Here is a 17,333-nt window from a genome sequence, read left to right as displayed (position 1 = left end):
GTGTAACTGTAAATGATTGTCCTCAGGGTGTGAGTCCGAGTCAGTGAGCCCATCTGCAGATGGTGTGACAGTTTGGTTACTGGAGAACATTTTATGTGGAGGGCAGGGAAATTACCAAGAACTTGAAGATGAAAAGGAGCATAGCCTACTTTATGAACCGTCATAGCTCCATGTCCCCACTGAGGTCATATCGAGCATAATTCTACATTTTTGAAGCAGTACATCTGAGAAGATCCTTGTGTTCAGAGCAAATCGAAGTGCAAGAAGGCCAAAAACATCCAATATGAGAAAAGAAGATTCTGCACACACTAATCCAAAACCATGGTCAATCCGTGGATAATCCAATATTTGGACTAAGGCTGTATCTAATGATTATTTTCATTACAATTTAATTTTCTTTATTAATCGATTACTCAGAAGAAAATGTTCCGAGCCCAGAGCGTCTTATTTTGTCCGATTAAGCAGTAACTATTCACATTTGTTCACAACAGGAACCAGTGAACATTTTTGCCAGTTTTGCCGTAAAAATAACTTAAATGATCAAATGATCATCATAGCATTGCTAATTTATTATCTGTTGATGAACTAGTTGACTAATTGACAAATCCTTTCAGCTCTTGTTTAGACTTTTGGGAAATACTCTGAACTGCATTTCCCATACTTGCATGAAAAAGCTTTGTGTGCTCAGCTTAATGTCATTATGAGATTTGCCTAATGTCAATGAGCAAATGTTTGGCTTTATTACAAAATTAAATTGGTGTGCAAAACAAACTCCATTCTGGGATTTGTATTTTTAACTGTTACACTACAGAGAACTATGGCAGTCATGACATTGATTGTTTTTTTATGATAACAGCTTATATGTTATGATTAGTGTCCACAATTCCTTAAATAAGCCCCATGGGCTTTATGATGTTTATCCAAAGGTTTGTTGCTGGTTTTGCCTTTTACTGTCGTGAGTTTCACACTATTTTCTTCATCTTGATTACAAAGTCACTGCTTTCTCTGCAAGCCAGACATGGTCTCTGGAAAAAGTGTGGAGTAGACAGCATTTATTTGGTTCAGTAAAGCCTTGTGACCTCTGTGTTCAGGTGCAGCAACATGTACATATTGTGTATCAATGCAGAAGTAGTAGAACAACTATTGTAGATCTTCTCCTAACATGCACCTACCAGTGGACATCTCTTGTAACTAAAAACACACATTCTCAAGTGTATAGCCTACAGATAAGATATATTATTATTTTTCCTATAACAAGTTATTATTTTAATTTGTTTGCAAAATCTATAGTAATTCCCCACCAGATTGGTAGTTTGTTTCCATTGTGAACATAAACCTGTTAATTTCCATTATACGCTGGATTGCAGCAAAAAGCCTCTCAACCCCCCTCACACAAACTCCCACCCACATACTGATGCTATGCTTATTTTTTCCTTTTGTGAAAACACTACATACTAAGAATTGGTAAGTGATTTACGTGTGCGGACAATGCATCACTGTTGGGCTCTTTGAACTTGGGGGAAAGAAAATGGGTGTTTTCCAGAGGATTCTGAGAAAAGCATCAATTGCCTGAAACTAGCAACATAAATTATCTTTATTGATCAGTAGAACTTTGTTCAAAGGGAACAAGAGTAAGGCTCTCCTCCACCAAAGAAAGTCTTTGTCAACCTGAACAATTTCAACAAGTTAGTTGATTTAATTTGCAGATCAATGTGGTGTTGCATAACGCATGATGTTGAAAATGTGACAGACTTTTTCCAGACTAGGTGAGTTGGTCTGTTTTGGTCTAGACTGAAATATCTAGTAGTTAGTACAGAAATGAACTGTCCCCAGAGGATGCACACTGGCTTTGGTGATCCCGGACTTTTCATACAGCACCACCATCAGGTCAACATTGTACTTCATTCAGAACTTTGTTTATGACCAAATCCCTGCAAAATTGATGTCATCCCCATCATGCTGTACTGCTGCCTGTTGCACTTTGTGTTTAATGATAATTAACAAATGTTAGCATGCTAAACTATGATTGTTAACACAGTGAATATTAACCCTGCTAAACATCACCAAAGCATTGTCATCGAGAGCATTGTCTCACAGATCTGCAACCCTGGCTGTGAACTATTGGTTTTGGTTCAGTAATGACTGAGCACTACCATTCCCAGTTTTTTTTATTGGGACCATGAATGCAACTAATCAGTTTAAGATTTTTTTTTTTAGTCAACCCAGACACTTATGGCCAATTAATTGACAAAGGGACTAAGAGAGAGCATCCCCCTTTACTGTGAGTGCACATGGTTAGTATCAGTCTAAAAAAGCGACCTTGTTCCCAGCAGGCTTTGCAGAGGCATGTGGAAGAAGTTTAGAAGTTTTCCAACAGCTGAGCTGACCTCTAAAGCAAAAAAAAAAAAAAAGTGGTTCTGCAGAGAGCTGTTACCAGTTATGAGAAGTGAATAAAGAGTTTTGATTTGTTGTCTGTTGATGATTGCATGTGTACTTGCTCTGTAGCCTGATGCTACAGTGGCCAGAACTCCTGCTGAATTGATTTCCCTGCAGTTAAATCAACACAGTGCATTCTTTCAAACACTGCAACCTCACTGCCGTGACAGGAGGCGGTTGTCGTGTGGATGCCTGCATATACAGCCGTTGGTCTAGTTTAAAACCACAATTGAATTATTATCCCACGTTTATCTCAACATAACAGGCCAACAACACTAAACAAGTTCCCCCTGACCATGTAGCACATTTACAGACATGTACCAAGAAGTATTTTCATGCATTAAATATTGCATGCTTGATAAAAACACACAAATCTCTACCAAGAAAGTCTAATACCACAGTATAAACAGAATTTATTTGGAATTTCCTTTCATATTGCCGTACAAACATTATTGGTACAAAACTTATATTGAAGGCCAGACATGAGGACTGAAACGTCTGACTAAGCATGTACAATTCATTACACATCTAGTATATTGTAAACTGCAGACCTATTTATGGAAGAAACAGACAAATTAGCTTCACAATAACGAGGCCATCTGCCAGGGTTCCAGCCCGACTCTTTTTTTGTTTTTCAATTGAGGAAGTTATCAATAAAATGTTGTGTGTATAACATATATATAAATAAATAAATGTTTGTATGTAAGACTTGTCTGTGGGAGAGTCAGATAATTTATCAGCATATTTTCCATCAAAAACACATTAGTTATTCAGCAAAAGGGGTTTCAGTACACAAACAACAGAGGACACCCGTCACTGTGCTCGTTCCTCTGTGCCTGATGAGGTGTTAGTGGGTCTGGGGAAATAGGGGGGGGGGCTGGAACTGCAGACTCGACTCTGGGAGCGATGTGTCCCCCTCTAGCTGTCCTGTCGGGTCTCTCCTGCCCCTTTAATGAGGCGCTTATGTCCCCTTTTTCCTGCTGGGCCGTGGGGCTTAGCGAAGGCCTGTTTGTGAGCGTGCTGCTTGGGATGGACCTCATCATACAGAAACGCGTCTGTCAGTTCATCTCCGTTATCAATCTCCAACTGCACATGGATGTAAAAAATATAGCTGAGGTCACAAGTCAAATTTAAATATATTGAGTCAGAAAACACAGAAATCCACCTCTAAAATAAAAATAAACAGAGAACGTGACCTCAGTGTTCTCACTGGCAGCTACAATCCTTTATGAAACTGTGTTATGTCATTTTCTATTCTTCCATTACCTTTTTAGCAATTTCCAAACAGTAATCTTTCTCCACATCCTCCAGTAGTCGACTCTTGCAGCTGGAATACAACATCCGCTCCTTGATGCTACAGCTGTATCCAGGCATGGAGTATATGAACACTGCAGACAGAGGAAGAGAAGAAGACGATTCATAAGCAATAAGTAAATATTTTATGTTTACGTAGTGGTTTAAAATCTGGGGACAAAACCCTACAAAGACTGATCTGGAGGGTGTCTAGATGATTAAATGAGTAAAAAAAAAGGAAAAGTTTCTAAAAAAAAGGGAAAAGTTGCTGTCTCATTAAAAAGTAATTTTTTCTTCTAAATTTAGCTTCTTTTTTTTTCTTGTGACATTGGATACTTTCACCTCTTCGTGGTAAATGGACTTGTACTTGTATTGCACTTTTCTAGTCTTCCAAGCACTCAAAGTGCTTTAACACATGTCGCTCATTTACAACTGATGGCAAGGGCTACCATGCATGGTAGCATGCCGATCAGGACCATCTAATCATTCATACCCATACATACAAGGCGGGAGCAATTTGGGGTTAAGTGTCTTGCCCAAGGACACATCGACATGGATCAAACCGCCGATCCTCTGATTGAAGGACGACCCTGCACTACCACTGAGCCACAGTAGCTTTCAGGCCACAATTCCTTGCTGCGGAAACATACCATTCGGCCGTCCATGAAAACAAACGATATGCCTATCTTGAACAGGTTTAACAATTATACTCATACAGTCATAAACTAATGGGATTTATGTTGATGAATACGAACAGACAGTCGTTTCATTTAATATGTGTTTATTTACTCTGAAAAGTAACAAATAAGTTTAAAAAAAAAGAATATGAAGTAAAATGAACAGTAAATATAGTAAACTGTCAATGAACACATTCTCATTAACAAGAACCATCAGTAAAAAAAACCAAGCTAGGCCTATGATAAATTATTAAACTGTTAAAAAGCTAAACATCCCCGAAACCGTTTAATTTACATTATAGCACAAAGGAATTATTGATATTGAACAGTTTATATTGCACTCGTGAATTTTGAGTTTCTACTGGAGGCAGTGTTGATCGTTAAATGTGACAGCAGCAGGAAAGATGGACCTCCGGTTTCTCTCCTTCACACGCAACGAGTGAAGCATCCTCTCACAAAAGAAGCTCTTTATAAAGCCTGCATGGGTCTGACTTTTAGATTTCTTAGGATCACGATTTAGTTTCGCTTTTTTGCTAGTCAGTGACATCAATCGTCGCATCATAATGACGTAGCTTAATGAAAGAATAGTCGGATTCTCTGAACACCGCGGTTGTCTTTCCCTAACTCCTCGTGAATTCTCCTTCACATATTTCCTTGAACCCATGACGTCTTCCATAGATGTCAAGGAAAAGTGGTTAGAAGTAGAGGTTTGGAGGTCATCCTTTTGACCCCAGCCCTGGTTTGATAGCCTGGAAGGTCCAGGTGTGCTGAATCAAACTAACGAACGGAAGGGGCATAACTGTAGGCCCTTTTCACAGCAGCTATTAAGACATGTCATTGTAGGACAAACACCACAGGTGTCATTAATAACATTAATTATAGCCCTGTTGTGTTTAGGTGGACCAGGGTCCTGGTATTGTGCATGTTGGCTCACCGGAATGGCTGGTTGGGACCAAAATCCAGTTTTTTCATCAATTACGTCCGTGTTTACCCTGCTATAAAATGTCAAAATGGCTGTAAAGAAGTTTAGTAATGTTTTTTTAAATCAGTTCAAACCAGATTTCTTTTTAGTTTAGAGGGTATGATTTTTGTTGTTTTATGTTTATTCTCATTAATATCTACAAGAGATATCAAGAAAAAAGTAATAAATCTTAATTAAAGAGGTAAAAATGAAAGCCCAAAGTACAGTTTACATTTGTTACTACCTTGTCATTTGCAAGGGGCTTCATCTTTTCAAGTGTTAAATGCAATAAGAAATGTTAAGAAAAGGGCCTATTGTTTCATTTTAAGGGGTCACAATAGAAACCAATGTAGAGGATATGGCATGCACCATTGCTCTCTTTCTCTCAGCATCTGCATTGCAGCTGTAAATATTTGTGATGCGTTCCTGTGCACATCTTGCACAGATGAGAAAAGAAGACGACTATCAAAGTAAAAGGAATTGGGGACATACCGACAGATTCCAGGTAGTCTCCTTCATGCGAGTGCTTGTAAAGGAAGAAGTGGTATCTAGGAGTGTCTTTGGGAACTCTGCAGGGCAAATCACGAGTGTCGGTCAGGTTGGAGTGAACCAGCTCGATGGTCTCCTTCTCTACATCCAACCTCTGAAACACAGTAATGAAGCACAGAATACAGAATGCTTTTCTCTCAAAGTAAAACATCAGCAGCTTAATATATCAACACGGATTGTAACAACATCTCTGTCACTTTTTGGGGAGAAAGCTCAGTCTTATATCAAACTCCTTAGGCTCACCAGTTGTATGTAGTTGATGCGTTTTTGGGCAAGTTGCTGCAGGGCTCTTTTGGCTGTTTCCTGCAGTGGGAAAGCGAGGCCCTGAAGTGTCTGGTGCTTACTCTCCACACTGATCTCTGACTTCACCTGCAGGGGGCAGCAAACACACACACACAGTCTTGACTATATCTTCAAGCCTCTAAGGAAGATCCAGAAAGTGTTTCATGGGATAATATAGCTTCACATTTTCCACACTGTAGTACAAATGTGTTTTCATAAACTATGACTGATAACAATCAATAGATGTGTAGTTCCCCATTCTGAAAATCATGCACCAACATACCTGTTTAACTCGGCCCTGAAAAGGAAACCACAACAAAATGTTACATTTCAAACAAAGGAAGTTATATTACAGACACGAGCAGAGCGTGGCACATACAACGATGGCAGCACTGCTGAGGGCACGTTGACCTCTCACCTCTGAGATTTTGATCCTCTGGAGCTCCTGCTCGGCTAACGTGAGCGGGGCAGGACCTGAGCAGGACGACACATGATGCTGGTAGCCCAGCAAACAGACGTCCTCCTAGTGTTTCAAGCAAAACAAAGGTCCCTTTACAGGCAGAACAGGACAAACAACTCTGAAACACCTCAACACATATGTCACAGTAAATTATAATACATTTAAATATTTCTGACCTCAGCTGTGCCGAACATCTCGTACTTCAAATGGCCGCCGCCAAACTCTTTCTTCACTGTGGCCCGGGTGGCTGCGTACAACATCTTTTGTTTTACCTGCAGCCAACAGAGTGGGAAATATATGAACTGTTTGTATTTATGCTGCTGTCAGGTGGAAACCGTTTTTAGGCAAGATCGAATTCAAGACTGAATTGCCTCATAGCTAAGTAACGGCCAGCGATGGAGGAAGTATCTTAATCAAGGTAATGTCTTTAACTTAAATTAAAAAAGCAATCTTACAGTGAAAAAATGACTCAGTCACAAGTAAAAGTCCTGCCGTCAAATTCTTACTCAAGGAAAATTACAAAGGTTTTAGAAGCATAGCTATCAAATAAATGTAGTAAAAAGTACAAAATGTGCTTCCATAATGTAGTAGTAGTGTCCAAGTACCTCAAAGTACAATACTTGAGTAAATGTATTTAGTATATTCTATCCGTTGTAATCACTTTGACAATCGAACAGATAAGTTTAACTTTGTCACAAGGCTAAAAACAAGACTGCTTTTAAAGGGGCTCTCTTCCAGTATGACATCATCATGACCCTATTCTTAAACTCAGCTTCTTTTGATCTTTTTAACAGGCCTAATGTTCTCAGGATTTTTTTTCTCTGTAGGATACATATCCATCCCTTGACATTCACATCTCCTATTGTATGATAAACATATTATTACTGCTTACAACCGGATGATGCCGGCGCAGTTGTGTTTATAATCAGAGGACCTCATTCATTTGTATGGATCTTTGGAGGGGCTGCTGGTAACGGTTGGTAGTTTTTCCCTATGTTTAAACACACATATGGTACTGATGCTTTTTGCCTGTATGAACTTTGTCTAAGGACCAATACGTTCTTAACAAAGTGAGGAAATGTGATCGACAGAGTGCAGGATTTTTTCATTCTGTTTGGAAGTGCAAAATAAAATAGTTGGAAGTATTTACTTAAAATGTTAATGTTACATTTGAGGCTCTCATGATCAACAGCAAAATGTGTGTGTGTGTGTGTGTGTGTGTTTGTGTGTGTGTGTGTGTAGCTTTACTATGTGGTGCTAAATTAAGAATATGTGGTACGACTCACCGGAGACTGATCAGGAGACCACGATATGAAGATCCACTCGTAGCCCTGTGCATTCTGGGAGTCGAGGCGGTAAAGGATGTAGCAGGGCTCCTGGTCGTCCAGGAGAGGAAGCAGGAAGTGATCATAATCCTGGTCCCAGCTCTTTTCTGGCTCTCTGTAGGCCCCCAGCACCAGCTGCTCTGAAAATCAGACCAGCACTCATCACATACCTTACCCCCCTATATACAGCACACCCTTTACAGAGCACATCATGTTACACTATAGTGTGCATTATAATGATTTATATGTAGGAGGATTAATGCTTATTGAGCCCATTTATACAATACAGTGATGTCAAAAAGGTGACATCACACAAGACGTTACTCTAGCCATACTCTTAATTATATCACACTTTTATATCTGTTCACTAAATTATTTTCTATTACTTTACTTTTTTAAATTCAGGTGAGGTACATATGTTCACTCCTTTAACCGAAGTACAAAGATGTTTTACATTAAAGAGGAATGTGATGTTTCTTTAACACACGTAATGATCGCGTCTAATTTTAAACAACTTTTAAACACTTTCAATAGTATATATAGTATTTATAACATTTCAATAGTTTATTAGTTGAAGTAGTGTAAGAGATTACCAGAGTGTATATGACAATTCATGAACATACTCTCATAGTAATTCAGTTGAGCTTGAACTCAATCTTCTATACAGGTTGATAAACTGTTTGTAGGCAGACTATCAAAATAAGGTGTAGCCGAAAACAGTTTTATCAACATTTACTCTTTTTTTGGGGTCAACAACAGGTGCAACTAAAAATGATGTTCACTATTGATGAAAGTGCAGATTATTTTATCCATTAATAAATAAATCTCCGTAAATAGTGTTTACAAAACAGAGAAAAGAGCCGTTAGAACCTGAAAAAGTTTGACATTTTTTGGTTGATTATGAAAATATTTCCCGACAGACTAATTGATTGATTTGTTTGTTTCGGCACCACTTCTCGTGTGAACACATGAAGTCTGACTGACAATCTCCCTGTTTGCTCCATGTGCTGTGGTGAAAGAAGGCAAAGACCAACTTCCCATTGATTTCTGACTGCCTTGACAGGATGAGGTTAAATCTCTCAATGAAATCGAGAAAACCAAACAAGAAAATCAAAACTCTGCGAGTTTGGAAATCACAAAACATACACTGAAGTCTGATGTCCTTGTGGGGTGCAGGGGGATTTCCTGACCATCTCTTGGGGCTTGTTGCTATTCTGAGCCACAACACATTCCAGCTCTGCATGCACACATACTTTCCATCCGCCATTCTCTCTTAGTCCCTGTTTTTACAGGTCTGTATTAGTAATAGACTATATGGAAATGTCTCACTTTAGGTTTCCCTTTTTCCTTCATGTTTAAAACAATAAAATAAAACCATAAGCTATCGGGGGTCAGTTTGGTGAGAGGAAACCAGGTGGCAAAATAAAGCCAGCGGTGATGAAATCGACCAGAATGATCTTGTTTCTCTTTTGACATTGAAACGAACATGAGTGTCACTGGGCCACAGCAGGCAACCAAGTCACGTCACACTTCGCTCAAAATAGCCAAGTGACGCCTGGAAAGACCACAGCGCTGCAGCAAGGAAGTGGAACGGGCCTGACAGTCTTTCTGCTTTGCGACGGCGCGTCCCTGTCGCACCAAGCTTATCTCTGTTGACATCACTACTTCAAATATGAGACTAAATATTTGATATGAGAGGCACAGCTCACAAAGATAGCCCCAGAATGCACCTGTCACGAAGCAGATTACAGTGTCAGATACCAAAACAAGATATAAACACCTCGTGAACATATCAGTCCACCTTCATAATCTGCTACCTAGAGACCTATTGCCTCACTGACCATTTTCCACTGCTCAGCTGACACACTGACCACAATCCTCTTTTCCTAGATGTTAGATAAAGTCCAAAGCAGTGGTTTGGCAACTTTGTTATTGGTTTGTGACCCCTCAATATGAAGCCACGCCAATTAGTGACGCCTCCACGCAATTCTTACTCGCATGAAAACAATATGAGAATTCTAAATTGGTTTTCAATGAAGCCACAGTTTGTGCTTTCATGTTTTCAGGATGAGAGAGTGTTGGAGAGGTGCTGACCACGGTGACAGCACAAAGGAAAATAGTCGCACACGAGTTGCTACGAGTGTGCGACTATTTTCCTTTACACTTCTCATGTTTTGCCATGACACTCAAGTCACAAAGCCAAGCATCTTTTTTCCCCCAAAACAATAGTTCTGATGGTTTTACGACAATATTTTAAAGAATCTTCCAACTGGATAAAACATATTGTGCTTTCTGCAAGATAACACTTTTTGTAAAACCCAAACAAAGATGTTAGCTGGAAATAACACGTTCTTGCTTAATTTCTAACATGTGAAACTAAATGTGAGAACTTGTACAATCAGTTATATTAGTTTATACTGATATATATACTATTTTTTTTTCTTTTCTTGGTCGCAACAAGCGGCTTAAAAATAATTTATATGGTGTAATAAACAGAATATATTTCAACAACATAGTTAGAAGAGTTAAACAACATGTTTGTTACTTTCAAAGATAACCACATTATTTTCAAAAAAAGCGATAACTGTGATTTAAATATGACGGTAACATGAGAGGCACCAACGTAAACTGCAGTGATTCATTTAAATTCATGAGAATATATTTTAGAGGTAAAACTAAATATCACTTTATTTTTACAAGAAAAAAATGCGAAGATTAGAAATCATACTTAAAAGTAAACATAATTTTGTATTTTAGTATTTTTCTATAATCATCTTATGACCACTTATTTAATCTCACGGCCCCCTGTGAGGGTCCCGAACCCCAGGTTGGAAACCATGTCTATGGTTTAAAAACAAAGAGTTTACAGCTCATGGAAAAGTGACATGACTGGTTTGAAAACTGTTTGAGCGACTGGAAGCCACAACAGCTCTGCTTTAGGTATAGATTCAATTATAAAGTAGTGGTTTCAAACCTGGGGCTTGAATCTGAGGGGTCAAAATCTGAGGGGTCAACAAATGAACGAATAAAGTCAAACTATTTTCATATATATCTGACACAAAACTGTATATTTTTCATGATTTCTTTGCTTATTTTTTCATAACACTGAATACATTCACCTCTAAAAACCCTTGAAATGAAACAGAAGAAAGTAAAAAAGGTAGAAACGCTCCTTGACTGAACTGTTCACACTTCATGTTAACAAAGACCACAATGTGTGATTAGTAGACATTTAAAGGGGCCATAACCCTAAAGTGTTGCTATCCGCTGTCATAGCGAATGCATAAGGAACTTGTTTTCGTAGATGAGTGATTTGTTCTGGAGTTGCCCAACAGATTGTGTAAGATGTGTTTTTTTTCTCAGACTCAAAGCAATCTATGGATGCTATAAATCAAATAAGTGCTTTACAACACACCGAAACACAAAACTAATATCATGGATGATTTATATCTGACAACCCACTGAGACCCAACTCATCCCCATGTTGGACTGCTCCACTTGTACACCGTCCTGGGTCACTCACCGTCTTGGATGCGCACCTTGATGAGGCGCATCAGTCCACCTCTTGCCCTGGCCAGGAAGTCCCTCAGCTCCTGCGTCACCACTAGTGCGAGAAACATGGCGGGTCAGCAGTCTCTTCCTCCCGCCAAGCACTGCAGCAGGCTCGTCAAAAGACAGAAGACGACGAAACAAGACAGGTACAGGAGCGCCACAGCACTAGGCCCAAATAGTCAGTCCAACCAGAGGAGCCTGTTGACCAAAAAAACCTTCCTTCACTTCAAATAATGTGACTAAGTTCAGTTCTGACTGCTGAAGGCCAGGATCGCTGAATGTGTCTGGACTCGTTGAGAGAGTGCGACAGTGTGAGGAGGGGCATCGCTCAAGTAACTAGGACAGTATCATGTGCACGCAGACAGGGAACATGATCACCTCGCTCCCAAATTTAGCTCTCAATGACTGACTGCCCAGCACTGGGCTGTGACACCCCCCAACACAACACAGCAGGAGCTGCAAACCTAATTACCAAGTTCTGAGTCGTAAGAAAGCTTTTGGTAGGATGATAGATTTCTGGGGGAGACACCCCACTGAAGTATTGTTTTACTGTTAACACCCAGAATTGGACTGCTCTCGTGTGTTAATGAGTTTTATCATGTACCGTTTGAGCAAAATCACCAATATGCTGCTGTTTATGAATCACAGATCAATGAGTTGGGCTGAGGTGGGGAAACAAATAGAGATAGAGTGTTGTTGTTTTTGGAAATTTTACCCAACTCATCCAACTATGTTGACCTCAATTTACACATGACCACCGTGATGCTCAACAGATTGTGTAAGATGTTTTTGCCGTCACAAATCACCTGGACGTGGCGACAGCATTTTCCAATCCTCAGATCCACAAACTTACAACTGACACGTAGTTACTCCTGCTTTAAATAACTCAATAATTTTAACTGGAAATCAAACATTAAAATGAATATTACACTGACAACAGCAAGATATAAAAATAAAATAAGTCATATGAACTGGATCAAAAACTGCAAATGTGTTTAGAGTTGTAACCTATTCATATTTCCTTTCAACGGTGTTTATATAAATGTGATGAATATAGTAAAGATGCAATATAAAGTTCACTATATCATCTCAAGGCGTTGGCCATTTTAAGCGGACTTTCTAAACCGCTGTGACTCAGGACACAAATAAGTAGGTTTGGATGGATTCATTCATTAAAAAACAATCTGTGGTTGAATCGGATAAATATGACATGTGTAGTAACAACCATATCACAACACGATAATAAATTGACAAAACCAACGTCTTACCAAGAGACAATTTAATGTTAAATAGAAATATAAAAAAAAGAACAGTAGACAAATGATCTATTTCTGCAAACTACTTATTTACAATTAGAATTTAATAGTAACGCTTCCTGTGAAATGTACACTGAGGCGACTGTGCCGAGCCCAGCTGCTCACTTTGGCCTCCAACAGAAGCGTCTCCTTCATTGTGTTGTCATCAGTCATCGATGGTCGGGAGCCAGAACGCCTGAAAAACAAGAACGCATTCAAAATGTTTCGTCACATTTCAACCATTTTGTAATCGCTGGTGCTTTTGTGTGCTCCATAGAGGTGACGTTTCACACTTGAAGTATCTAAGCAATCGAATTTACTTTCACGTTGTCTTGCGCACATTTAGAAATAAGAATCTCTAAATCTTTTTTTTGCTGTTTGCCGACAGCGGGAAAATAATTGAAAGCTGAGCTGAATGACACGAAAAGCTCACATTCACTCAGTTTCAGATGGTACTCACTGTGGGCACCAAGAGGGTTACTAAAAAACACAATAATGAAAGTGTAATAATGCGACTACGAAGATTGTTACTGTGGAATGCTCAGTTCAGTGACATCACACCAACGTGTTATGAACACTTAATTCTCATAAAACTTTAACCACTATTGATGCGTCTCACAGCACCACCTAGTAGGACGCGGATGTACTGCCAAAGGGATAGATTCAATTAAAAATATATTCTCTTAGGCAAGTTATTTTTATATCTAAATGCGTTCAATAAAAAAAATACCAAAAAAAGCATAATTTTGTTGACCAGCTACATTTGAATACCGCCACGCTAATCACAGCACATCATCACGAGGAGACAAACATGCAGCGCCAATAAAAGCTCCAAAGTGTGTGGTGAGGAGATAATGACCCTGAATACACTCTTCATTTTAGATTCATATGAAGCACAATATTTATTTGTTGTCATTACAGCTTAAAACGGTCAATGTTTTCTGTCATGTTTTGTTCCTTTCATGAATTCGGGAAGCTGGTCCTCAGAAAGTTGTATCAATCAAAAGTGAGCCCTGAGGTACAAAAGGCTGAGACGCCTTTGTGTTTAACTACTTAATGCAGCTTCAAAAGGAATCATGAAGGAATCTGCTTGAGCAACGCTTCTTGTCCACACTCACCATGTTGGAGCAGGCACTTGCAAACGTCATGAACTTGGGGTTGAACTGCAGGCAGCTTATCGGTCCCGTGTGCTTCCCGTCTAATAACGCCACCTTCATGCCGTTCTCTGCATTCCACACGTGGATCTTTCCGTCCTCAGAGCCTGACACATATACGGACAAAACAATCGTTTCATGACAACATTGCTTTGTTAGGATTAAAAATCCAATCACTTGCGGACTTTTAATGATTGTGATAAAACGCCTTCCGTGAAATAATAAATGAATCTATTTCCAGCCCTGAGGAACTCACCGATCATAACAAACTGTGAATCCGGAGTGAACGACGCCTCCAGGTTTACACATTTACTGTTGTTGTAGCCCTGTGGGTTAAAAACAGCAGCCATGAGCAATGATTTTGGGCACATTAGTACGGCAAAAGAGAACAATTTACTGAGAGTTATCAGATCCTCATTTAAAAAAACAACAACATTAATGTCAACTCAATCAATAGCGTCACCGCTGTAATGCGTCATTGAACCGGTGGGATTTAACTGAGTCAGAGTTCTCCAAACATTTTGTGATTTTCACTGACACACTGTGATTTAGATGTTACGTCTGTCTTTGTTTCTTTTTCAAGTGCATGTCATCTCTTACCCCAAAAGAATGTAGCACAGCACCCTTAAAAGCATCTAAGACACGAAGGGCTCCGCCATTTGTAGAAAGAAGAATGAGTTTTCCGTCATTGCTAAACTTGAGTCCTGTCCACTCGCACGTCCGGTCGTACTGAAGCTTGAAGGTGGCGAAAGGACCCTGTTGACAAGAGGCATCGTGAATATCTTGCTCCTCTTAAAGTAAAGCTATCTAATTTTACTTCTATCAAACTTACCTTGTCAAACGACCGCAGATCATAAAGTTTCACCATCTCTGAATTTATTCCTGCAGCAAAAATTAAACCCTCTGGATCAAAGGAGCACACTGGCTTCCCCTGCAGGTGCATCAAACCCTAATGACAGATGACAAGAGAGGGTCAAAATCAGCTACATCCCAATTTCATATTAGTGCAACAACAGTGGCTTCTCACCCAAATTACAAAAAAACAGACTCACCTGACAGTTAGGTGACCGCAAATCCCAAAGTCTGATGGTTTTATCTGACGAGCCAGAAATAAACATGTCGTCCACAGGAGACATGGAGAGAGATGTAACTCTGGTTACACACACACACACACACACAAAAAGAGGAAAACATGAGAACCGAGGAACTTCCAACTCAACACAACATCAAATCAAGGTTCACACAGACCAGCATAAATCCAGTTCTCACCTTTTGTTATGCCCAGGAAAGTATCGGATGTATTTGTTGTCATGAAGAGAAAGGTATCGGATAGTATCTTTAAGAAAAATAACACATAAACGGCATTACTGTGTCAGACATGAAACCTGAGCAGCAGCAGCAAGAAACAAGCCGGCATCCAAACACAACGTGGATGACAGGCAGTTGTGATGAGGTGACTCGACCGTGGGCAAGGCAGTCAATTGTACAGTTAGCTCCTGGATGGGGCAGAATCACAGACCCTCAAACTGTACAAACAACTACCTCAGACCAAAGTGAGCAGCGTGCCCCGCAATCCAGCAGCGGTGCACGGGGGGTGGTGTACGTCAACAGTCCAACACACTGTACCCTGCAGCTCATAATGTAGAGAGAACTAACAAGTCAAGACTAGATCACGTTTACACTTTAGACTAGCCTACATATTGTGACATCATTAAATTGTGGTCTCCTCCTGCGTTACAGTGAAGCGACAGTATCATATTAGACACAAACAAACGTATCCATGCTATGCTACCAAACAAAAGCTACATTAAAAAAAAAGTATTTGCGCCTCAACATACCATCGATTTTGTTGGAACTGTAGACCACCGTGTTGGCAGCGTGTGTGTACCGGATCAGATCCACGCCATACTTCTTGCTGTAGAGAGTCCTCTTAGGTCTGCCACAAATCATACGACGTGAGAAAGGGGAAAAAAAAGAATATGCATTTAAATCATTGGATGATATTAATCGCCTTGTTGTGATTGTTACTTGCCATGTCACAACTAAAGTTAACACATCTGAGTTACAGCCTCAATGCACAGATACATTGCTTTTTCTTCGTCCCAAATCTTTATGTTCCGAATATTGACGGATTGTTTTTAGTGGTGATCGGTAGTTTAAATACACTGCTTTGAGCACTGACATTTGATGATAAGAGCTTTCTTTTTGAACCTGTAATTCGGATAAATACTGATAGATTAGTGTGAGGCTGCAAATTTCAACTAGGCTAATCCTTGGTTTTCCTTTATAATCTTTTTACTTGGTTTACTAAATGTCAGAAACATATTTTAAATAGCTCAGTGTGCCCACCCCAAACACTAATATATTACATTTACAGTTGCATAAAAAATAGAAACAGCAGCAAATGTTCACATTCAAGAAGTTATAACCAGCAACTGTTTTAACTTAAATACTATTAATTAATCACCTAAATATCAACATGGTTGGCTTTTCTCTGCGCATTACCGTTACCTCATTAGTATTGCTATTTATGTTGACATACTACTCAAACGTATTGATATTTACGAGCTAAGCCCAGATAACCACCACTGAGAGGTTTATTTAAGAACTCAAACACGACAGTTACTTGATTGTAACTCAAGGACAACTCACGTGACTTTAACTGAGAGTGATCTACTTCTACCTGCGATGACTAACGTGACATATGCATATTACCGTTACTCACTACCTTATAACGTAAGACAATACAAACTGACAGGTTCTTTGTGTAGTTGTTTTCAAACTGCACGCACACACAGACACGTTACATCTCATTACAGACACGTTACATCTCATTCATTCCTGAGCGCAGTGCAGCAGGCCTCGCTAGCTAGCATAGCAACTAGCTAACGTCAAAAACAACAGAGCAAAATGAACAAAACCCGCTCTTACTTTCCCTCTGTACAGTCGTACAGGACTAAGGAATCGTCGTCGCTGCTGGAAATAATCGACTCTCCGTTTGAACTGAAATCGAAACAGTTAATTTTGTCTGAGTTTTCCCGGAACACCTTAGCTACTCTGAAGCTCCGCAGCACATTGTCCGTGAGCTTCATGGTGGCCTCTGTCTGTCTGAGGGGAAGCAGGCCCTCGTTCTACTTTAAATCAGCTTACAAATGTCACTTAATTCGGATTCACATATATGAACTACAATTGTGCCAACAGTTGTTGTTTTTAAAGAAGTATAATTCAAAAACAGCGACGAAAGCCCGCCTGCGATACTTCTGATCCACGGGAGAGTAGAGGGGAGGGAGGGAAAAACAAGCCCCGCCTCCTCGACCGCGGTGACGCGTAACTCATCGTTTGTGGCAAA

At 39.7% G+C, this 17,333-nt stretch overlaps 2 protein-coding genes across 2 annotated transcripts; both read right to left on the bottom strand.

Annotated features, from left to right (window-relative positions):
- Positions 1–2,832: 2,832 nt before the first annotated feature.
- twf2 (twinfilin actin binding protein 2) lies at positions 2,833–11,832 on the bottom strand. Its single transcript, XM_079184370.1, has 9 exons — positions 11,507–11,832; positions 7,945–8,123; positions 6,835–6,930; positions 6,617–6,721; positions 6,482–6,496; positions 6,160–6,285; positions 5,860–6,010; positions 3,703–3,824; positions 2,833–3,522 (listed from the first exon to the last, which is right to left on the bottom strand). Exons 1-9 carry the CDS (start codon positions 11,601–11,603, stop codon positions 3,355–3,357), a joined length of 1,059 nt encoding a protein of 352 aa, XP_079040496.1. The 5' UTR covers positions 11,604–11,832; the 3' UTR covers positions 2,833–3,354.
- Positions 11,833–12,799: 967 nt separating this feature from the next.
- On the bottom strand, positions 12,800–17,258 carry wdr82 (WD repeat domain 82). Its single transcript, XM_079183868.1, has 9 exons — positions 16,916–17,258; positions 15,823–15,920; positions 15,254–15,320; positions 15,037–15,136; positions 14,817–14,933; positions 14,585–14,740; positions 14,241–14,310; positions 13,949–14,091; positions 12,800–13,026 (listed from the first exon to the last, which is right to left on the bottom strand). The coding sequence occupies exons 1-9, from the start codon at positions 17,074–17,076 to the stop codon at positions 12,997–12,999; spliced, it is 942 nt and encodes a 313-aa protein (XP_079039994.1). The 5' UTR covers positions 17,077–17,258; the 3' UTR covers positions 12,800–12,996.
- Positions 17,259–17,333: the final 75 nt, after the last annotated feature.

The sequence above is a fragment of the Pholis gunnellus genome (genome assembly GCF_910591455.1).
Source record: "Pholis gunnellus genome assembly, chromosome: 3".
NCBI lineage: Eukaryota > Metazoa > Chordata > Actinopteri > Perciformes > Pholidae > Pholis > Pholis gunnellus.
The sequence above is the reverse complement of the archived record's forward strand: the minus strand, read 5'-3'. Positions and strand labels throughout refer to the sequence as shown.